Below are 23,181 nucleotides of genomic sequence, written 5' to 3' on the forward strand. Positions count from 1 at the left end.
ATTTTTGTCCTGACACTTCCAATAATGCAGGCTGAGGAAACAAGGAGCTTTCTCTGCTGTGCATGCTCCAGAGGGAAGGTGTTCTTCTTCTGTTTATTGGAAGCAGGATTTTGTGTAGCTGGGAAGATGTGAGGGGTCAGGGTTTTCACCAAGTATGATGGATACCCTTAAGAAGTGCTGTGAAAAACTCTCCCTGAAGGTTCACTCACCTGGCTGGGTGAATAGACAAAACTCCTTCCACCAGTCAGACTTAAGGATGGGGTTAAACACCCCCACAAGAGGGAAGCACCCAAGTACCTCCACTGCAACCTCCCACCCACTCCCTGCTCCCAGTGCTACCTGTGCCGAGTCCCAGGGCAGCTCTGTTGGCAGCATGGCCACGCGGGCATCCCCAGCCTGCGGTGACAAGCTCCTCTCTGCTGTCACAGTCTCAGTGGCTGACTCAGTGTCATTCCAAATGGGATCCAGCACAGGCTCATCAGCTCTGTCCCACGGAGACACAGAAGTGGGATGCTGCTCACTCCCAGAACGAGTCTGGGTGTCTGGGGAGCTGCTTGCAGGAGAGGGTGTTCCCACAGGCATTTCTACTGTCTGCTCCATCTCAGTCAACATCGTGGGCTTCAGCATCTCCCACCCCACCGTGGGCTCTGAGACCTCCTCTCTGGCCGAATGTTCTTCCACACCAGCCTCCACTGTGGTCTCTGCAAGCTCTGCTCCTGTGGTACTCACAGTAAGCTCTGAATCTGGTCCCCCAACAGCCCAAGCGTCCCCAGTTGTCACCTCAAAGAGTTCTTCTGAAACACTGGAAGATCTTGCACCAACAGTAGTAGAAAAAATAGAGGACACAGGTAGAAGACCTGGTCCCATGCTGCTCCCGAGGTCTACGCCTGGAGAAACAGAGTCCTCTTCTTGCCCTCCTATGGCTGCCTCAGTCACAATACCTGGCCTGGCGGAAGCTGTGGAAAACAGAAGGGAGAAGGAGTCCTCTTGGTCCACTGGTTCAGAAGACGTAACTTCTGGCCCGGAGGTCTGGAGGCTCTCCACTCCTCCTCTTGAGTGGTCTATAGGGAGCAGCCCCTCCTCTTCCTCTAGCGTGGAGAAAGGCGTGTGCAGGTCAGGCTCAACAAATTCTGCTGGTGGCTGGACAGTGGCTGTTTCCCAGTTGTCCACCTGTGTCCCATTCCGTTTCAGCAACGCCTTCTGAGACGCAGCAGGAAAGCTGTAATCTAGGAAAAGATCCAAAATACTTCATGTCACGTCCAAAGCAACTAAGAACTCCGAAAGGCAGAGAGCTGGCCCCATTACAGGTGTCCAGCCAGAGATTGGGTCAAGTGGCAGAGACCCACTAAGAACAGGTAGCCTGCCACAGCAAAGAACAACCCCATCCAATAAGTGCACTTCTCCAGCACCCCATCCCATCCCATCCCATCCCAGTGAGTCCACATTTCCTAGGGGCAATTTGCATGTCCATTCTCCCCATCCTTTCTGTCCTGAGGCATTTTTACAGACAATAATAAGAGTTTTGACACCTGGCATCTTTAAGTTGAGGTTATGAGTGTTAGGAATCGGGCTGGGACTAGGCTGGGATCCAGAGATTCATTTCAGATGGGATTCAGAAAGACAGGGGTACTAGCAGCAGTCAGTCACAAGCTAAATGAGAAATACTAGAGAAGAGAAACAAAAGTGCAGCAAACCAAATCCTCCTCCCTGGCACACCCAAGTAATACCACCAAAATCTGAATCAACCTGGGCATCTTTGAAATGCAGAATTTCAGTTTGTACAGCACTTCATAGCATAAAAGTCATCTCACAAACATCTGCATTATGAGACTCCTGTGTCAATAAGGAACAGTTTTGTTTTGCTACAGCAGCCAAATCTAACTCCCCTCCCTCCAGCTTCAGCCCCTGTTTGCTCTGTGGCTCTAACCACAAATGCATTTTTTGTTGCTAGACAAATGTAGATGCTGAAGAGGAAGATGCATGTCACTAATGTATGGTCAGAGCAGGCAGGGCTTTCTTCTGGAGGCCAGCAAGGCCACCCCAGGATAAGAAAAGTATCTGTAAGATCAGACATGTTTAGCTCAGAGTGGCAGGCACAAATCCAGCAGGCATAAATCAACCTTCATCTTTCTTGAGAAACTGCCCATACCCACGGAGCTCTGTTTCAGGAGTTTGCATCCCAATTAACTCCCTTTCTCCCCAAGACAAGCACAGCACATTCTCAGAGAAAGGGAAGGAAGACGATCCCTTCACAGCCAGAAATGAGCCCCCTGCCCTGTCTATGGTTATTAAGCAAGTGACTGTCTGAAATCCCCAAGGCTCCTGTCTCCCCTCCTGCCTGCCAAAGCAGATGCTCCACTGAGCACAGTGGGCAGCAGCTGTCTGGATGCCTTACAGAGATCTGCACAAAAAAACTCCATGCATCCCTGACTCAAATCCATCGCTTGCTGCTGCCAGAGCGAGTGTGAGCTCCCAGGCAGAGAGGGCCATGTCATCAAACACACTCATTGCCTTGGATATTCCTGGGGAATCAGGACTGCCCATGCTACTCCTGCATGCTCCTTCCCACCTGTCCTGAGCAGAGAACACATTGCTCCATCCGCCCCAAAACAGGAGGTGCAGGGATGCTCCTGTTTAGCTGGCAAGCAACTTCCCTAACCCACAGCTCATTCCCTACATGCTGTCAGCAGCTCCTTCCACATGTTGTCCAAAGATGAGCATGATCCAGCTGCTGACCTTCAGAGCCATGGTGTTGGGACTGTCTCCCAGTTCTGTCTCTAAAGAAGCCACTGAGATTTACTGACATTGCAGGCAGAAGCCAGGTCATTTTGCTGCTGTGTTTCACTAGAGAGCATCATCCTGACTGAGGCTCTACCCAGGGACCCTGAGGATTAAAAGATTTTTGCTACCCAACAGCCTTCCTGGTGATGCTCCCCCAGAGGCCATGGAGGCTGCTAAGAGCAATCAGCAGCAGCACAGACAAAAAAACCCTCTCTCTCCTCCACTGTCTGGCACTGGTCTTCCCAAAGGCCCACACCCACAGGTACACACGCCAGTGTCTGCAGACACAGCCACTGCCTTGCTAGATGGATGGTGGGTAACAGCAGGAACAGCCACGGACCATGGGATTGAGAGTATTTGGTTGGGACACTCTTCAGACAGATGATAAAAGTTTAGTGCATCTCCCAGGGCTCTGCTACTCCTCCTGCTCCAGGGATACTCAGGGTTTGCACTAAAAACCCCAGCAAGAACCCTGTCTGCCCTGACATGCTGAGGGTGAAAAGTGAGGGTTTCGCGCCTTAAAACAAGGCCCTGTCAGATGAGATGTTATTTTCAAGGATCAGTGATCCAATCTGCCATCCCCTTTGCCTAAAGACACTCTCAGCTATTCTTGACTCCTCTGCACCTCCTCTCTTCCCTGCTCCTCTTCCCACCTGGAGGAGAGCACGAACTGGCAGATGGGCACAGCAAAAAAACAAACTACGAAAAGCAGCGTGAGGTTTGTCCCACGGGAAAAAGAAATGCTCCCAGCCTGTCAGCTCTCCTTTGAAGTCACACATTCAACCTTTCCTTAAAGTGCTCTATCACAGATTAGCTAGCTCCCGTGGGGGAAAGCCCTGCATGGTGCAGCCATGCAGCCTTTCCACCAACAAGATCTAAAGATGCCAGAGGGACTGACGCCTCTGCCATCTCTCCTGGGCAATGAAAGTCCAGGAAGAACCCATCCCACTCTCTCCCAGCAGACTTCCATCCTACAAGGCAGCCAAAGATTGAAACCTGAGCTACTTCTCTGGGACAGCAAATCCACAAAGTATAAGTAGACACAGGAATCCTCACACTTGCTACCGTGTTAAGATTACCACTTGTCATCAGTTTCCCCACTACCCTGAATACTAAGCTTGGAGAATCTTTCTCCTGTCTGGTTCATAAGACCCCACTGATTAGAAAATGAACTCCCCTCAAATCTTGAGGGCTGTTACTCAGATTCATGTGGGGAACAGTGACACCTGAGGCATTTTAGTCAGTGGTGCTGGTTTGTGCTCCTTAAAACAAGGAGCTCTCCATACAACCCAGTTACCAAAAGGGTTCATTCACTTCCCAGGTTCAGGCAGGATCACAGAATCATCAAGGTTGGAACACCCCTTCAAGATCTAGTCCAACCATCAGCAGCACCACCGTAATTACCCCTAAACCATATCCCCAGGTGCCACATACAGATGCCAGTGATGATGAGTCAATCCTTCCTTCCAGACTTTTAGCTAGACATTTAGTTCCTGTCTGGAATCAGCTTCTACTGTCTTACAAACAAGGGCATCTGCCAACTTGTCAAGATCAGGTCTCTTTAAGGCACTCATATTTTCTTTTAGTTTATATCCCTCTTCTACAGTTTGAAGGAATTTTTGTACCTTGTACATCTCCTTGGTATGATCCCAGCCCCTAAGCTGGTCCCAAGGCTCCATCCAGACAAGCTGGCCTCTGTCACTCATCATCTGTGCAATGCAGACCTAAGAACTTCCCCATTTGAAGAGTCTTCTCAGCATTTCCCTGGATTGCTCTACCCCCCAGCCCTAAGGGAAATCGAAGGGCATCTCCCATTTTTAGCAGCTCTTCCAGCATTCTGGTAGCAGTTCCCCTTCATTAAGTGGTCTTCTCAAACAACCCACTTGGCCCACCTGGTTCTCCTCTACCTTCAGCAGACCTTCTACACTCTGCTCCCACGCTCTGGGCACATGGCAGTGCACCCACAGACCTTACAACCTTCCTAGGCCAGTGCTATCCACTCCCATTCCCACCAGCTTTTGTGGAGAGAAACATCAGCCATGGAACAGAGAGGCCAGAGAGATACAGGTGATCTGGGTTCCTGCTGCAGAAATGGGGCAGAGTCTTCTGACAAAGGAGGTAGGTATTATGGAGCTGAATGCAGTGCCAGATTTGCCTGGCTCATTTATCAGCTCATCTAATTTCAGCGAGGAAGCAGAGCACTGCCAAACCCACGGTTGCCTGAGGAGGTTGTAACTGCACACACTATCAGCTCCTTCTCTGCCAGGGTCTGCTGTCTCCCACCAAGATCAGTAGTAGGCTGGAGCACAGAAGGAGCTTGTGGCCACACACAGAGGTGGCACACACCACGTACCCCTTTCCAGCCACAAACAAGAGCAGCCAAGCCAGGATGGAGCCAGCCTGATCACAGAGGGGGACAGCTCAGGAGAACCGTCTGCTGGAGCCATGAAACCGTCCCAACACCTCTGGCCAAACAGTCTAGCAAGGGATGGACCAGATGAGTAAAGCAGGCAGCCACAGTTCTAAATCACACACCCTCCCAGAGCTTCTCAGTCACATCATCCCCTTGGGAGTCTGGTTCACCGATATGAAATTCCACACCTCTACCTCAACCTCTTTGCCACCACATCATTAGCTACGCCCCTAAATGCTTTCCATCAGCGGTGATGTTACTCATATTGCAGTATCCAGCTGCCTCCCACAATCCTCCAGCTTTTCCCTTCCAAGCTCTCTTACAAAGACCCTCAGGCACTATTTTCTAAAGAAACCATCTTGCACAGCCCTCATGCTGTTCCAAGTCCTGCCCTTTGTATCTCCCAGCAGACCTAGGTCTGGGTCGCACAGATGCATTTTCTTCACCCGGGGAGATGATTTTCCCTGGGAGAGGTGAACATGAGCTTCAAACCTCTGCAAAAGCCGCCATTCAAGTAATGTCTTGCTTCCTCTGAAATCAATACCAAAACTTCCCTGACACCAGATGGGCCAAGACATGGCATTGTGCCAAAGCATGATTCCCCAGCCAGACATTTAATTCATTACATTTCTGCTTCTCCTTCATTCAGAAGAGCAGGTCTCAGTTACTGCCCTACAAGGTTCCCTACCCTGTATTTGCTATTAACAGTCTAAAGCAACTGTGACAGCTCAGGAAGAGGGTGATCCTCATTGTTTTTAGTACACATAACCTGACCATAAGGTCTTTATTGGATTAAACTGAAACATGTTAACCAGTGATTGAATTACTGATAACTAGAGGGCACTGTAACAAAAACAAGAACATTCCTGGGCTCCCACCACAACACATAGCACCATTCATACTAAAGCACCTGCCAACTTTTGGAAGCACAAGGTGCACTCTACTGACTGCTAAAACTGCAGCCAGGTCTGAGGCCGTATCTGCTTCCCTTTTTGCAATATAAAAAGCAGTGAGACTTACTGCAAAAAGTCATACTCCAGCTGATTGAAACTGCAGGGGGATTTCAAAGAGGCAAAATACAATTACTGGTGCTGGAATTGAGCCAATTGGGGCTAATATACTAATCTCCCAGAAGAGCCTGGAGAAGTTACTATCTCCGACTCTAAGACACCAGGTCCACACACACAAAAGAGATCATAATCAAAAGAGAGAGACCCAGGGTAGCAAAGTTGTTAGGTCTCATTATGGTTGGAATTTGCTTGAGGCAGACACCGGGCACCAAGTGCTACAGCTGTTCCCCAAATAGCCTCATACCTCTTTCCTGCTGAGTGCAGGACTGCAATAAAGCTGGAATAAGCCATCCTCACCCAAACACAGTCAGTCAGGGACAGCTGCACCAGAACAACACTATGCACAGAGAAACTCTCCTGTCACAGGTCAGCCTTTGCCAGCAATGTCTTGACTGAGATGGCTTGTCCCAAGGCAGATCACCCAATGTGTCACTGTACACTAAACCAGGGCATAAACAAGAGGCATCCCGGGAGCTGAGCTCGGCAGGCGGCTGCTCAGCGCTAAGCTGCTTATGTAGACAGTCTTTACCAGGTGCTTCATTTCATTAATGCTTGGGTTGAAGATGGTATTAAGAACTGCAGATTTGCTGTCAGTTTGGATGAAGAAGCAGCAGATTCCAGTAAGGCTGAAAGATACTGGGATCTCTCTGGCCAGAAGCAAGTAATTCATCACGGAAGGAAGTGAATCTCACTAGCAGAGGAGATGGAAAGTATTTGATTCCATTAGCTTGTCAGAAAACTTACTTTTCTTTGAATACAGTCCTAAATTGTCTGTTCTGCTATTCCCCATCCTAGCTCTCCTGGGATTCCCTTCTGCTAATTACTATGAATAATTAAAAGATTACAATTTTCTCCCCCACCCCCCAAAGCGCCACATGCTGTCCTAGTGAATCACCAATCTATAAGACTAGATTTGATACCTCCCAGCACAGTCATGCTTTGGTCTTCAAGCACCTTGGAGCTGAAAGAGCAGACCCTGGCTGTAACGAAGTGAGCCTCATGCCAGTCCACCATCACACTGGAAGATGCACTCCAGTCCTTGGAGGCTCAGCTGTTGGGCAGGGGAGGAGAGGGACTAAGTGACCTCATCCACTAGAGACTCACAGGCCTTGCATCAGTTTTCAGAAGCTCACACTTCCCAGCAGTTAATGATAAGCCTGCCTCAACCTAGAGCCTTCACTGGAAGGGGAACATATGGGATGGTGCTTTCTGACCGAAATGAAGGAGAACACCGAGAGGTGCAAAGCAGGGAGCACTCCGGGATGGATACACCACCAGATAACTCCTTCATTAAAAATCAGGGACTCAAAGAGACCTACAGTCCCTATGACTCCCATCTTCTAGCCCTAAAGCTAGATGACATCTTGCATTTGCTGCCCAGTGTGGCAGTAGGAAACATGATAGACCAGAAGCCTCCAGGCAACACAAAATGGGAAAGGTGGGAAGAAAGGAAAGGAGGACAAGAAGGGCCAGATGTGAGTCCCTGCAGGTTCACTCTATCTTCAGAGTTGATCTGGGGTTCAGGCCAATTTACAATCAAAGGTGAAGCAAAGCAGCCATACCCAAACTACAACCTAAGAAGCTTCCAGGTTCCCTGGAAGCCTGAAAGGATGCAGAAGTAACAGGTTCACAGCTCCACTGACTTGCCTTCTGGCTAAAGTACAAGGCACACGCTGCTTCTTTCCATAAGGATATGGCATCCACATTCCCACCAGACCTAATCCATCTCTTCCACATGCGGCTCCACTGGGCAGCAGCTGTGCATGGGGCAGCACACATGCAAGTGTACACTTCTGTGCACCCTCAGAGAGAATGAGACAAATGTCAGGGCCCTTCCACAGGCTGGTGCTCACTGATGTCAATATAGATTCACTGTTCCGTAGCATAAATCTGCAAAAGCACATTATTCAGGAGAACCAGAGCCCCAGGCTGAGCTGTGCTCTGCCAGTGGGGGTTTGTTCTCACTTTCTAATGGACTAACAGGTGGTCCTATATGCCACATGTTTTCCAGAAATATTTTTAAAGGATGTTCGAGTGTGCTTAAAAAAAAAAAAAAAAAAAAAAGAGCAGCAGCTGCAGAGCTGCAGATTGTTATTACTTTTTAGCTCTTGCAGCCTCAAAGTCACACAAAGGCAGGGGAGTCTCCCCACATAGGTTTCAGAAGGACATAAAAAAAGGAGAGATGACTAATGCACCTTTGAAATAGCAGGAGATCTGGCCTATCTGCAAGACCACCAGCAGTTCCAGGCCCAATATCTTTACACCAAACATGGAAAGAAGCCAGCACAGGTCTCCTTTCATAGCAAGGAATTTGCACTCTCTAGTAGTACAACAATGCTGTTTCGTGCCTCGACTGATGCAATATCTCCGATGTGTGCCTGGGACAGAGTACCAGCTATGCCGGGCTACACTACACAGAAAGAAATCTCACATAAGAAAAACTTACACCATAAACTTTTTTTCTCCTTTAACAGCAGCTGTTGAAAACTGTTTAATGGATTTATACATTGAAAATAACCTAACAGATGTCATCACACAGTTCCACAAGGTATCACATGGCATCTGTCACACATGCAGCATGTAAGATTCATTGGTTGTGTGCCTCTCTCATACAGAGGCCTTGCATGACAGGAGAAGGCTGCCCAATTTAAGGATGCTATTACAATATCCTTTATTGTAAAATGACACACAGCAGGTTTCTAATTAAATTTTAAGTAGAAATGTGCTCCCAGCTCTTGAATAATTCAAAATGTTCTATTAACCAAGGTTCTAAAATGCCATTGAGACATGAGCTCTGGACACAGCAATGGTCAGGGGAAGAAACAGTGCTTGGAAGCACAGCAGCAGTTAACTGGGCAGCGGATAGGGCAGGGTATGCAAAAGGACAGCTGAAAGAGCACATCTGTTCATGGAGGAAAGTACTGCAGGCAAGAACGGAAGGAGAGAGGAGCGTGTTCTGCATGCAAATGGGGCAAGGCACGTGCAAGAGGCACGGCTGGGTTCGGTACCCAGTCATCTCGCTCTCAATGCACAAGCACATGCTGTTCTCCAAGTCACGTCCAGATCTGTGAGTACACGCAGGTGCCTGCTGGCACACCAATAAAAGCGCCGCTGAGCGCTGCCACCGCGTGAGAGCGGCTGAGCCAGAGCCTGTCCCAGGGATGCGCTGGCAGGAACGGGCACCATCCGCCCCCGGCATCCCTGTGAGGCAGCATCTGCACAGCTGCCCCACGGCCAGGTCTGCAAGCGCCCCGGGGGCCAGGGAGCCACAGGGTAGCAACAGCAGGGCCGGATAAGTTCAGCAGCAATGAGCAAAGGCTGAGCAAAGCCTTTTGAGCAAAGGGCTTTGGAGACCTAAGCTGGGATGGCCCTTGCCCCCACAGCGTGCACTGTGCCCCAGCGGGCAGCCCCAGCCGTAGCTCTGCAGCAGCCTCAGCCCTGTGTGAGCATAGGTGTTTTTTAAGGTCACAGAAATAGGAATGAAGATAAAATGAGACTTGTGCTTTCTAACTGTAGACCTCAGTCAGATCTGCTGAGAGGAAGGCAGCAATACCAGCTGAGGGAGGAGGGGTAAGGCTGAAGCCTGGCCTTTGGGTAACACTTAATACATGACCCACATGACACTTAAGAGCAGGAGCATGTGAAATAATCTCCTAAGCTACTGGAAACCCTGAAATGCTCCTCCTCCTTCCCCCCATCCTTCTTGAGAGTATCTCAAAGCCAACGAGGGCTTTGAGGGGAGACCACTGAGGGGCTCAGTGATCTCAAAAAAACGCTCCACAGAGGAAAGCAAGCTCAAATGCTAATGAAACCCATTTTGGTCATGACTCCTCAGGAAGCAGCAGGACAGGGTAGACAACAAGACTGTCTTCTCTTGGCCAAATCCACACTGAAGTCACAGACTGAGGAATCCAGAATTTGACCCAGGCAACCCAGCTTTGAGTCAAACCCTAAAATGGCCTTGATCTCAGAGTCAGGCTCTTGAGACCTTAAAGTTGTGCTTAATAGACAGCAATAGAAAGAAGGGAGAGAGAAGAGAGCATAAAAGGGGGAGAGAGAGAAAGAAAGACATGAAGCAATGGGAAACTAGGTGGAGGGCAACACTTTTCCCAGCTCATAGCAGCTCAGGAATAAAGGCTCAACTGTAACTTGGTTTCTAAAGCCTGTGCTTGCTCAGGGTTCACTGGGGACACATCAGGCACTGAGGTGAGAAAATAGAGCTGACGTTTAATCTCAGGCCCTCTTAGCAAGAGTTGTGTCAAAGCAGCAAGACAGATCCCTGCATTCTTCCATCTCCCCAGAGCCCCTGCAGAGTAGGGCGGAAGAATGGGGTAAAAATAACCTACCTGTTGCCGGTCCCAAGTCCAGGCTGGAGTCGTTGAGCTCTCCCCCATCTTCCCAGAAGTACTGTGGGGGCTGCAAGATCTTGGACTCCTCATTCTCCTCGCTGGCAAAGCCTGACCCTGGGGCAGCATGCAGAGAGCCAGGGGCAAGATCTGGCTCTGCAGTCTCCGGGCTGGTTTGCTCATGGGAATTCATGGCTTCCAGGTGGGACATCATGGCAAACTCCAGCAGGGAAGTTGATGTGAGGCCATCGGCAGTTGGGTCCTCCGAGGATGCGAGACAGAGGCACAAGGTCCCTGTATAATGACAGCAAAACCACATCAGAGCTCGGACTGACACTCACTAGGCTTGTCTTCCCCTTGCTCTTGCCAAACCAAGCTACCCCTCAGATGGGCTGTGCTCTCAGCTGATGGGGAAAATTAGGGTATTTTGGGAAACATCCACAACCATGCAGATGAGCATTCACACAGAGGAGTCTCAGCGGCAAGCAGCCATCTAGCCTGGGGCACCTCTCTTCCATGGGGTACTGATGGTTCACTCTTTCCAAGGTGTTTTTGCCTCTGAAAGGATGGGGTGCCCTGTTAATCATCCACCCTGGAGAGGAGGTGGAATGTCTTACACTTCAGCCATGAAACTCTGGCCTTGTGAAGACAATGATAGTTTCCTATCCGACTGTCCCGACCCACAGCTATATTTTATGCAGGGGGACTGATTCAAACCAATATTATTTACAACTCCAATATTAATCATATTTTAAATCAGGAGGCTGAAAATCTATTTTTAAGTCATTAATTTGAACTTCATTTTGCATTCACAATGTTGGTTTTCATAAGAAAGGGCTGACCATCAGAGGTAAGAATTAAAATGTGACAATAGCAAACATCTACCTAACACTAAGGAAGGAAGCAGGCTGCATTTTACACTTCTCCTTCAACATTATACCCTTGTTATTTCCATTTTATCTATTAGAAGGTTTGACTGACACTTTTTGATTCCTAGATGAGACTTTAATTGTGATTTGTGTCAAGGTACATTCACATGCATATTGAACTTCAATCAAAATGCAAGAAAACAGCACCTGGAACTTGGCTTTATTCAGCTGATAAATACCATGATAAATATGGAGACATAAGGAAAAAATAAAATTACCAAAACATGTTTTACATTTAAAACAGTTTTGTTAAGCAAGCAAAGTAACTAATTTGGGTGAACTGAACAATTTGCTTCCCAGCCCTCTGTTCTTCAGCATATCAAAACTAGAAGATCTCATCCTCTCACAGCTGATTTTTATTCATAGATTAGAAGAAAAAGGGACACATTTTCTCGCTTTCTCAGCTCATACTCAGTTTCTCAATTCTTAATGAACTAGTCACTGAACTGAACTAATTGAATAAGCTGAAATGAAGACTAATTTGGTATTTTTCTTTGATAACCGATTTTCTAGACAACAGAAATGCAGCAGATCTAATCCATCTGGACTTTAGTCAAATATCTGATAGAGTGTCTCACGCAGAATTACCAGAGACACAAGAAAAGACAGTAATTAGCAGGAAAACTGTATGGCATTGGCTATACAAAAAATGACAGAGGCTTGTGCTGGAGGGGGGCTATTAGTGGAATTCCTCGAGGTTTGTCCTTGGATCTGCTGTTCTTTCACATTTTCCTAAGTGACCTTGGAAGAAAAATTAGGAACATGATAATGAAATTAGCCAAGGACACAAAGCGAGGAGACATCCTCACTGCACAGAAAGACCGTAGGTACAGCTAGGTGATCTTGAGAATGGGAATAACAGAAATAGTATGAAAAGAAATAGTACAAAGTGATAAGTTATCCCCTTGAGAACTAGCACAAAACATTTCTGATACAAGATAGGAAAACATCCATTAGAAATGTCTTAAGAGGCAAAACTCCTGTGTTAGAAACAGCTCTGAGATATCACTGGAATGCAGATGTGAAAATCCTTGCAGAGTCCTGAAGTATTAGAAATAGAGAGCTTTTACAAAGCAGTGCTGAGACATCACCTGGATGCTGCACACAGATCTGGATACACGTGGCCTGAAATGATTTAAGCAGAGCTGAACTGCCTTGAGGCAAGGGCACAGACTAGGCAACCTCCCGAGGTTGCTTCTCACCACTGTGTCCTACAATTTCACATCCCAGAATGACAAATTCAAATCAAGACAAGTGTTAAGATGAGCTGTGGGGCAATGGCAGATGGGTCGGCCCTGGTGCTTTTGATGAAAACATTAGCCTGTTGGCACAAAAAGTTTGGGAATTGCTGCTCACCTGCCAGACTGATTACCAAACCAGTCCTGGGAACACTAAAATCCAGAAATGAATTTCTCAAGTCTTCTGCCTGCTCTGACGCTCTCCACTTTCTTCCACTACTCTCTGAACCGAGCAAAATCCAATATTGGTTACCCTTTCCCATATGCACTTGGGCCAGGCTTCAGCACTTCTCAATCTCGTTTATTTTGCTCTATTGATCCAAGTCAAGATCAGCTGAGGCCAGCATGGCAACAAAAAAGGGAACAGCAGAGTATCAAAGGGGAAGGAAGCTACTCCAGCATCACTGAGCCAACCAAAATGCCTCAGGGCATCCCTGGGGATGTGCCTGCTCCCTGCGAGCCCTGCACGCACAGTGAAGTCCACAGCTGGAAACAAGAGCTCACATGTCTCCTGTGCATGAGCACAGATCCAGAGAGACCTGGCCAGGCCCCCAGGCCAATCCAGTGGTGCTCAGCAGGCTCCAACACGACGGTGCCCAGGCTGGGCTTCCCCAGCTGACACAAGACACCTGCATCACTGACAGAGAGCACTGAGCCCCGTGCAGCCCACCAGAGAGAGCACTTGTCTTGAGGAGCTTACAGCTTAAGCAAACATGACAGAGAGCAGCAAGGAGAAAAGAAACATTATTCTCAAAGTTATCCACCGAAGGAGAGCAGAAGGACAGGGAGACACCAAGTGGTCCAAGACCACACGGACTATTTGATATATTTGTGACTGTAACTGACCGCCTGGATCCTAAGTAAGTTCTTTATATACCCCAATGCTTCAGTTTCCCCCAGTTCCCATTAGCAGATGTGGCTGATGTGGCACCTCGGCTTTCCAGCCACACTACAAAACACATCCTGGGTCTCCTGGGCAGCAAGGCAAAGCCTCAAAATGTAACTCTGTGCCAGCTCCCAGGCTGGCTCAGGCCTTTTTTTCCATCAGCTACACCCTGTTTGGGCTGCCTCCAGAACTCAGCCACAGTCCACCCCACCACTTCTCAACAGACATCTCATGGCAAGTGAACCTGGGCATCCAGAGAGTTATTTCCATCCATGCAGGAAGCTTGGATGCTGGGAGTTTGTTTACCCTTCTTTAACTCTGAAGTGTTTACCCAGTTAAAACCCCCTAAGCTGCATTATCTGGTTTACTGGGATGCTGTGCTTTCCTCAGCCCAAGATAAGAATGAGTCATGCACAGCCTAAGCAAGCCAGGTTTCTCCTGGGGTGGATCTGGAGTAAGACCTTGGGGCCTGATCCACAGGCACAGGATGCAGAGACTGGCCTGGGGGAACCCTCCGTGGTGCCAGCACCAGCCCGAATGCCACAGGGCTAACAGCACTATCACACCAGGGTAAAAATCAGTACCTCTCCAGACAGCATCCTGACACCACTTCATTCATACCATCTGCACCAGTAGCAAAAACTCAATGGGCTGAGGTGCCAAACAGCAGCCCCAAGATTTGGCACCTTCCCCCTCTCTTCCAAGCGTCTCATAAAGGAGCTCCACGCAGCTGTCAAGTCCAAGGCAAAGAAAGAATCAAAGCACAAGCTGAGCTGGGAGGCAGGGGAGCACAGCTGAGAGAGGAAATCTAATGCCCAAGACCTCGGTGCCAGGCCATTTTCCTCCTTGGATGGGGAACAGGGATTAGACAACTTCTATCAGCCGTCAGTCTCTCAATTTTGTATTCTAAAAGGCAGATCAAGAGATAGGAATAAAGAAACACAAACGAATAAAGCCCTGCAACTGTAGATGGGAGGGAGCAGGGAACGGAGCCAGGGCTTGCCAGCTGCTTCAATGGGGCGTTTGTCTCTCATTTCTATTTTTGCGGCACCTCTGCGTAACCTGGAGGAGATGAGGCTCTGCATGCTAAAGAGGGCAGCCAGCCTTCAGGGAAACAGCAGGGCTGTGAGCACGGGAGGAAAAACCCTCCCCAGAACAGACAGAGGAGGAGCGAGAAACAAGAGAAAGTGGGAGAGGTAGCTGGAGGGGGAGAGGGAACAAAGGCGGAGAGCACCGAAACCAGCATGGGAGCTCCGCAGTGGCTGCGAGCTGTCCTGCTGCTGGTACCCACAAAGATGACACGTGGAGGTAACAATGGCCTTGCAAAAGGTGCTTCACTTCTATAAGGAGCAGAATGGGGCGATTCCAACAGCAGGGAATAATACTGTAACGTTACCTTTCCAAGTTCACTGGAAAAAAGCTGGCCATGGGGACACACTGATGAAATGAGTTTTCTAGTCGCTGACCCCACTGATCCCACAGCAAACAGTTCCAGCTCAAAGTGGAGAAGCTTGCTCTGTTCAGCTCAGCAGAGGATTCAAGAAAACAGGACAAGGAGATGGGGGAGTTTTGCTCAACAGCGGAAGAAAATACCTGACAAAAAATTATCTGCCATCTCTCTCCCAAACTGCTGTGAATAAGAGCAGTTTCACAGTTCTAAACAATTCTAAGAGAATCCCAAAATATTTTCTACATTAGCTGACCAAGAACTGCTTCATCCCTTTGCCACAAAGCAAGCCACCTCTCCACTGGAGAGGGCAGCTGTTTAAAAGCTCCCAACTGGCCTATTGAATAGGACTAGGAGTGAAAGAGGAAATAAGTAATTTCTGTGTCCAGCTGAAATGAGAGGAGGGATCTGGGGAGATGAAATGGAACCTGGCTGTGACTGTGTCAAAATTTTCTTGCTTTTTAATTAATAACAAGCAAACTTCAATTTCTCTCCAAGGAACATACAACCATCCCTTAAGATGTCATCACATTGGCTTGATCTATGGAAAATTCTTCAGTTTACCCAACAGAAGGTTGGTTTTACCTCTCCTTCATGTGTGTTGTGGCTACACCACAGAGGCAGGATCAGCCTGCTGAAGGGAAGAATATTTGCCTGGAGCACACTCTGACTTACCTGTCTCTCACCACCAACTAGCAGAGCCTTCACACTCCTCCCAAGCACAGTTGCACAATGGCTACCAGGGAGGGGGGTCAGAGCATCTTGGTGTTGCCAATGCAGCAGCCGCAACAATGTCCATCTGGCCCTGCTACCGTTGACCTTCCTTTCAAGCCCACCCCACACCCAGGAGCTACCCAACAATGTTATTTCCTAGGAGAGCTGGGTCAGGAATGGGTCATTTACTGATAATCAGTTAGGACAGAAACACAATGACCAGATGAGGGAAGCATCTGCCAGGGATATTCCCTCCCCCAGACCACCACGCCTGGAAAGGCCGGGGAGCAAGGCCCAAGGGCAGAGAGGAGAGAGGCCCCAGGGCAGAGCAGCCAAGGCACAAACCACTTCAGGAACGTAACAAAACACAGAGCAATTTAAATAACAAAAAAGGATTCCAACCGTGGCCAGTGGAGAAAGAGAAGAAAATGTTGTTTGACTGAGGGATGTCCAAGCTGATTCCCACAAAGTCACCTGGAGTCTCTGCACACCAAACCCTCAACAGCTTGCACAGGGAAGCGCACAGGATGACTGTATATCAAACCAAGTCCCTTTGATGCTAATTCAGACTTACAGACCATACCTGTTCTGGGACACCTCCACCTAAGACCTCTCCCAGTCTAGCTCCCACATGGCCTCATTGCTGCTCTCCCATGCTGCACTAGAGTACTTATACATCCAGCCATGTCCCTAATCTCTGAGATCATTTCCAATTAGGGCTTCAGAAAACAAGATCAGACTGCCATCCTCCTCCAGTACTGCCAGCATCCAGGTCCCTTACGGAGCATCCCTCTAAAACTATCCACCTTCCCACGGCTCCAGTACATTTTAGAAAGCAATGGGAAAAGCACTTGGGTCAGCAGGGAGCACATACTTACCAACCTGCACCAACAAGAGGGACGAGGCACAACTGAAGAAGCCCTTGCAATGGGACAGCTTTTTAAAGGGATGCTGTGCCAGCATCTTTGAGCTTTTACAGCTCTTTACAGCAAGCATAATGAGAGAGCTCCAACACTCGGCTACAGGGAGTGCGTGTCTGCACGTACTGAGTGGCTACCACCTCACAAAGGACTGCCAACATCTGCTCCCTTGGCATTCCAGAAGAGAACATCCAGAGCACGCAGGCCCAGGTATGTCCTGGGAAATGGCACGGCACTGCCAGAAGATGCACCTGCTTTTGCAGAAAATTGCAGATGTGCCCTTTGTCAGCACAAGCACACCAAGGGCCTGCCTTCCAGGGGTGACAGGCACCCTCAGCCCAGCACTGAGGTGAGTCAAGTCTCTTGTCCTTACAATCAGTAACATCACGACTGCTCTAAACACTTCCACTCGTCTGCACACAAGACACTCCATGCAAGCAGGTCACGGCAACTCCAACAAGCCTGCCTGTCCTTCCCCCTTCGCTCAGCCATTCATGCCGGGAGTCACAATCTCACTTGGTTTCAGTCTCCCAGACTGTTTGCCTTCACTCCCTCCCCAGATTGTCTCGTAGCCTTCACACTTCCCTCCTCTGCTGCTGCAACGTCTGCTCCTCTTCGCGATTCTCGCTATTGACAATGGCAGCTGCCAGCTTGGGGCCAGGGGAGATGCAGCCCCTGGGGAAACAGCATCAGGTAGACAGTTGTACACAGCAGAAGTCAATTTTCTTTCCTCAGTTACCTTTCATAGGCCTCTTCAAACAGCCCACAGGCCCCCAGGGGTTAACAGACCACAGGATGAAAGCCATTGATCTAAGAGAAAAACCACAGCCCACAGACTTCTTTGCCCTCTCAAAGGCCCAAAGCATTTCATCTGCCTTGCCAGGCCTGTGCTTCCTCTGCGCTTGCTCTGTTCCAACCTGGACTATGTACCCCATGGTGCTCAGTTTGATTTCTAGCACACTAAATAAAGGCTTGTGGCTGCTTCATCTTCAAAGCCACCCTGCTCAGGCAGAGCAAGCACTACCTCAGATGCAGGAGGGACTTCCCTTGAGACACGGTAGCCTGTCGAAATATAATAGAAGTCTTTTACATCCCATAAGGCCTTTAAAACTCACTGGGCACAACACTGAACACAAAATGGTTACACTCCAGACCCTGCAGCAGAGCAGTGACGACCGCCCTGCCACATGCTGCATAGCAGATTCTCCCCCAAGAGGCTCCACTCTCCAAACAACCTCACGCATCCCCGGCAAAAAAAACTCATGCAAAGGTTAGGTGGTCCCAGAGCACATGTATGGGTCCTGACTACCTTCACAACACATCAGGCAGGACAGAAATAGCTGAGAGTGGTTGCAGTTGGCATATAGAGGGCGGGCTGCAAAGCTGGCTGCCCAACAGTAATCAAATTATCACCAGAACAAGAATGTACATCCAAACTCTGGCAACCACAACAGGGCTTAACCAGCCACAGGGGCGGTGAGGGGCTGATCTGAGCCCCAGCAGGGTGTATCTTCCTTGCCAGCATCCCTGGCCCTTTGAACAAATCAACACACGTGTTTGCTTTGCCTCGGTGTGGGCTGTGCTCATGTGGCTGACAAATAGCCTCTCCATTCTTTGGGGATTACGTGTTTCAACAGTGTCCTGGTTTCGACAAATAGCCAGCAAGAACAAGAAGCAAGTTCACTCAAGCACCAGCTGCAAGCCACAATGCACCTTCCCTGCAGCCCTTCTCTCCTGGCCCTGCAGCAGGGCTGCCAGGGCAGCTGCTGCTGCTCACTCAGGTACCCACAAAATGCCGGAGCTTCTTCCCACACTGAGGGAGTGGAAAAACTTTTGTGCGCTCTGATCTGTAGCTCGTCGCCAGCAGCTTCCCCTTGAGGGCTTAATGTAGTTATTTCTACCCCTGATGCCTATAATTAAATGAACATTTCCTTATGGCACTGAAGAGGCCAAGCTAAAACTGACTACAGGGAATTTTCATCCATCCTGATCTATACTCCCTCATCTCTGGCTTGTTCACACAATGCTAACAAGGCATCTTCTAAGCAGGTAGAAGGGAAAAAAACACCCCTTAAATAGCCCACATGAAGACAAGCACCTGGGGAGATAAAGAGGAAAGAGACCAATTCCCTCCTTGTCCCCCTGCTTTTAATCACATAATTTTCCTACTTGCAAAACCAAAGGGGCTTAGATACCCTAGAGCCTGGAGAGATGTTTCCATGCTCTGCCAGCAGACTTGTGCTGCTCAGCAGTCTGATGGGACCCTCATGAGGTGCATGTCCCATTTCAGCACATTCTGCAGGTCTGCAGAGGCTCCCAATCGAGGGAAGCTCTTTTTCAGGGATTAACAATTCCCGTCCTGCAGGGCTGGAGAAGTGAAACCAGAGTGCACCGAGTTATTTCAGACTGGAACAGATCCTAAACCACTGAACAAAGCTACTAACCAAAACAGGCCTTAATGTATAAATTCCCAGTAATCTGTATCTCCACTTCTGACCTCCCATCTAGGTAGAAGTCCAATTGTCTGGAGAAGTCTGGCCAACTGAGTCTAGCCCTCCAGTATCTCTACAGCCCACCAGGATTATCAGTTTCACTAAACTAGGAACTGAGCTGTCCCTCGGAGCTGCCACGTGCCTCCCACCCATACTCCTATCCCTGCCAGGACAGCAGAGAGGATCAGAGGGAAAGCCAAGGACCCAAATCCTCTGTATCACCACCAGCTGGACAGCAATACCAGAAAGTTTCCAGCAGCCTCAGCAGAATAGGAAACACACCCTCCCCTCAGCATAACCGTACCAGTGGTGGTCCTTTTGGCTGCTACAGTGTAAAACCATCACGAGATCCATCTCCTTCCCGTGCAGAGTAAATGCAGCTTTCTGGCTATGGGGATGGGGCCAACCCTTGCCAGCAGCTAGGCAAGGTGGGAATATGGCAGTTCCCCCCCCCCCCGCCCGTGCATCTTGCCCTCCACTGTGGAGGAGGCAGAGGTTTGGCTGAATTTGGAGACTCAGGTTTCCTGCTGAAATGTGGCTAAAGAACCTTTGCCAGCTGTGCCCGAGGTTTTCCCTTAATGTGGACAACCTGCCTGAAGGAAGCCACAAAATTGGCTCCCTGCTCAGCTCTGGAAAGACTTATTGCTTCTGTGCCACTGAGTATTGGCACAAAACCCCAACAGGTTTTCTGATCCATTTTGCTCTTTAAGCTCACTATTGTTTGCAAACCTAAAAGGCTTTATCTCTTCTCTTTAGGGAGTCCCAGACGACAGAGACTCACAGCTCATGGACAGAATGGCTCCACAGATGACACATTCCCTCATGAACATTTGGGGAGATTGGGGTAATAAGAGAGATGTGCCAGCGGGCTGGATGTCACTGTATCACAGCTCGGTCGTGCTGGAAGACAGTGACTGGTTGGTAACTCAGCCCTTCCCTCCCTGCCAGAATGACTCAAGACAAAGGCTCCCCCACACTTTAAATGTCCCCGTTCAGAACTCCTGTTCCACACTAACCAGATTTCTGTACAAAGGGATGGTGTAGGGAGGAAAAGGGTAATCTCAGCCTCACGGGTCTTTAGGGGATCCCTTTGTTGGAAAATTTCCCCAGACTATTTAAAAATAGAAGCAGAACCTTCACAACTATTCCGAGTATAATTATTCCTGCACTTAATTGCCTTTCCCTGGCACCCTACCTCTCCTCCAAATTTCAAGAGGAGGCTCTTGGGGAAACGCGGAGCAATTTGCGGTTGCCCGTTCCTTTGTACCAGTTTCGCGGTAGTTCGCAAAATCACCACGACGCCAGACGAAGCCATCGATACCCCGGCGGTTGGTCTGGGGCAGTGCTGCCGCAGCCGGGGCTGCCCCGGCCGGGCCGCGACCACCCACCCCCGGCTCCGCCAGCGCTGCCGGTGCTCACGGGGTCCCCGCAGGGTCCAGCGCCGCGTGCCCCCTCTCCGGGGCAGGAGAGCCCGGGAGAACCCCCGTCCCCGCGGGGTGAAACCCACGTGCATCCAGCCCGCCATGCCGGGAGCGCAGGGGTCCCCTGTCACCCCCGGAGGTCCCGGGGCAGAGACCGGCCGCTCCAGAGGGCTCTGATGTTCGGGTGGGGGGGCAGCGCCCGGTACCCAGGGAGAGCTCCGGGATGGAGGACGGGGATCCGCACAAGTCCCGGTACGCGGGGTCAACGGTGCCTGTGCGGGGGTGGGTGATGGAGACCTGCCTGCTGCGGAGGTCCCGGTGCCCCGAAGCACTGAACTCTCCGCGGACCGCGGTTCTCCAGGATGAGGGGGGGACAGACCCGCCCCCCGCTGGGGGTCCCGGTGCTCGGGGCGCTCCGGTGCCCGCGGAAAGGACCGACACCCACCCTCTGCCCAGCCCGCCGCGGGGGGGTCCCCCCCAGCCCCGCCAGCCTCACTCACCGGCGGCCAGAAACAGCAGCAGCAGCAACGCCGGGGCCCGGTGCAAGGGCTGCATGGCGGCGGCCGCTGCCCTGCCGCGCCGCCTCTTCACGGGGAGCGGGGCCGCCCCGCCGCCCACCGGGCTCTGCCCCTCGCCGCCGCGCCCGCCCGCCGCCCGGCCCCGCACCGCATCCCGCCGCCCAGCGCCGCCTCCTCCCGCCGCCGCCGCCGCTCCGGGGGCGGGGGAACCGGTGCGGGGGGGTCCGAGCTGCCCGCCGGGTGCGCGGACGGAGCGGCGAGGCAGAGGCGGAGCGCAGCCCTTTCTTTAGCTCCTAATTTCTGGCTGCGGAGCCGCCGCCCCCCGCCCGGCCCGGCGCCCCCCCGGCCGCAGGGCCCCGCACGCCGCCCCGGGCGCCCACAACGAGCGCCGGCGGAGCGGCTGCTTGCGCCAGCCGCGGGTGATCAGCCCCGAGGGTGGGAAGGGGGGATGCGCTGGACCCCGCCGGCGGCAGGGGCAGAGCCCCGCGGGACGGCGGCTCCCTCTCAGCCGGCACACCGAGGTCCGACAGGGACGGTCCCCAGACCAGAGACCCTTCACCTCCGCCTGCTGACCTCTCCTCAGCTGCCCATGACCCACGGGGCCACTATGTCTCCTTCACTCCTCAGCTCCTGCCTCACTTCATCACCTGGAAAAACTTTTCCCCCCTGGGCAACTTCATTTCCCCACTTCTGGAGGCCATCTGGTCCAAGCCCCTGCTCAGGTGGGATACCTGCAGCAAGTTTCCCAGAACCATGACCAGATGGCTTTTGAGACTCCACAACTTCTTTGGGCAACCAGTGCCACTGCTCAGTCACCCTTACAGTAGAAAGGTGTTTCTTGATGTTCATAGGGAGCCTCTAGTGCTTCAGTTTGTGCCCATTGCCTCTGGCCCTTTCACTGGACACCACTGGAAGAAGCCTGACTCCATCTTTGTTGTGCTCTCCCTTCAGGTATTCGTATATATTGATAAGATCCCCCGTGAGACTTCTCCAGGCTAAAAAGCAGTCACAGCTCTCAAAGCCTTTTCTCATATGGGAAATGCTCCAGTCCCTTAATCACCTTGGTGGCTCTTCATTGGACTCTCTGCAGTATGTCCATGCCTTTCATTTACTGGGGAGCTCAGCATCAGACACAGCACTCCAGGTGTGGCCTCACCAGTGCCCAGTGGAGGGGCAGGATCACCTCACGACCTGCTGGCCGTGATTTGCCTAATGCAGCCCTGGATACTATCAAGGCCTTTGTGGCAAAGGCACATGGCTGGCTCACATGCAATTTGGTGTCACCATGACCTCCAGGTCCTCTCCTGCCAAGCTGCTTCCCAGCTGAGCGGCCCTAGAATATACTGGTGTGTGAGATTGTTCCTCTCCAGGCACAGCCCTTTGAAAGCCTTGCTGAACTTCAGTATGTTCCTGTCGGCCCATTTCTCCAGCCTGTCAAGGTCCCTCTAGATGGAAGGTTGACTCTGGTTTGTCAGCTGCTATTCTCAGTTTGTGTTGGGATCTTGAGTCCACCATCTCATGGTCACTGCAGCCCAGGCTCCCTTTGAGCTTCACAGCCCAAACAAACCTCTCATTGCTGCTTCATATGAGGTCCACCAGAGCATCTCTTCTTGTTGGTTCCTTTATCACTTACGAGTTTATTGTCAATACACTCCAGGATCCTCCTGGATTGCTTATGTCCTTCTGTGTTGTTGCTCCAGCAGATATTGATGTGGACTGTATCTGGCTCAAGTCTTGAAGGAGATGAACTTATTTTGTAGTTGTAAGTCCTCAGGGGGAGCAGGAGCCTTCCTCTTGATGTCATAAGTTTCCATCCTTCACCTTCTCCAGAGATTGCACTTACCTTAAAATTAGGGATGGGCATTGCCTGCTTCTCTACCTTCACTGGGTTTGGGAGCTGTTTGAGCTGTATTGTCTCAGAGAAGATCCTGTCTTCCTTCATCTCTGGTGCTGTGCAGCCTGCTCGCTTCTCCCTGTAATTCCTCCTCTTGATGCCACAGCTCCTC

General features: G+C 50.6%; 1 protein-coding gene across 2 annotated transcripts in view; it reads right to left on the reverse strand.

Moving 5' to 3' along the window:
• The window catches only part of PODXL2 (podocalyxin like 2), a 32,489-nt gene extending 11,233 nt beyond the window's left edge, over positions 1 to 21,256 (reverse strand). The window contains exons 1-3 of one of the 2 annotated variants that reach the window (XM_027700737.1): positions 21,158 to 21,256; positions 10,611 to 10,904; positions 340 to 1,226 (exon numbers count right to left, since the gene is read on the reverse strand). In XM_027700737.1, coding sequence (XP_027556538.1) covers positions 340 to 1,226; positions 10,611 to 10,904; positions 21,158 to 21,212 — 1,236 coding nt within the window. In that variant the 5' untranslated portion in view covers positions 21,213 to 21,256. Of the gene's footprint in view, positions 1 to 339; positions 1,227 to 10,610; positions 10,905 to 16,702; positions 16,866 to 21,157 lie in introns of those variants that run through there. The other variant, XM_027700735.1, reaches the window with a different exon arrangement.
• Positions 21,257 to 23,181: the final 1,925 nt, after the last annotated feature.

Source organism: Neopelma chrysocephalum, unplaced genomic scaffold, assembly GCF_003984885.1.
Source record: "Neopelma chrysocephalum unplaced genomic scaffold, ASM398488v2 Primary Assembly neopelma1_147, whole genome shotgun sequence".
NCBI lineage: Eukaryota > Metazoa > Chordata > Aves > Passeriformes > Pipridae > Neopelma > Neopelma chrysocephalum.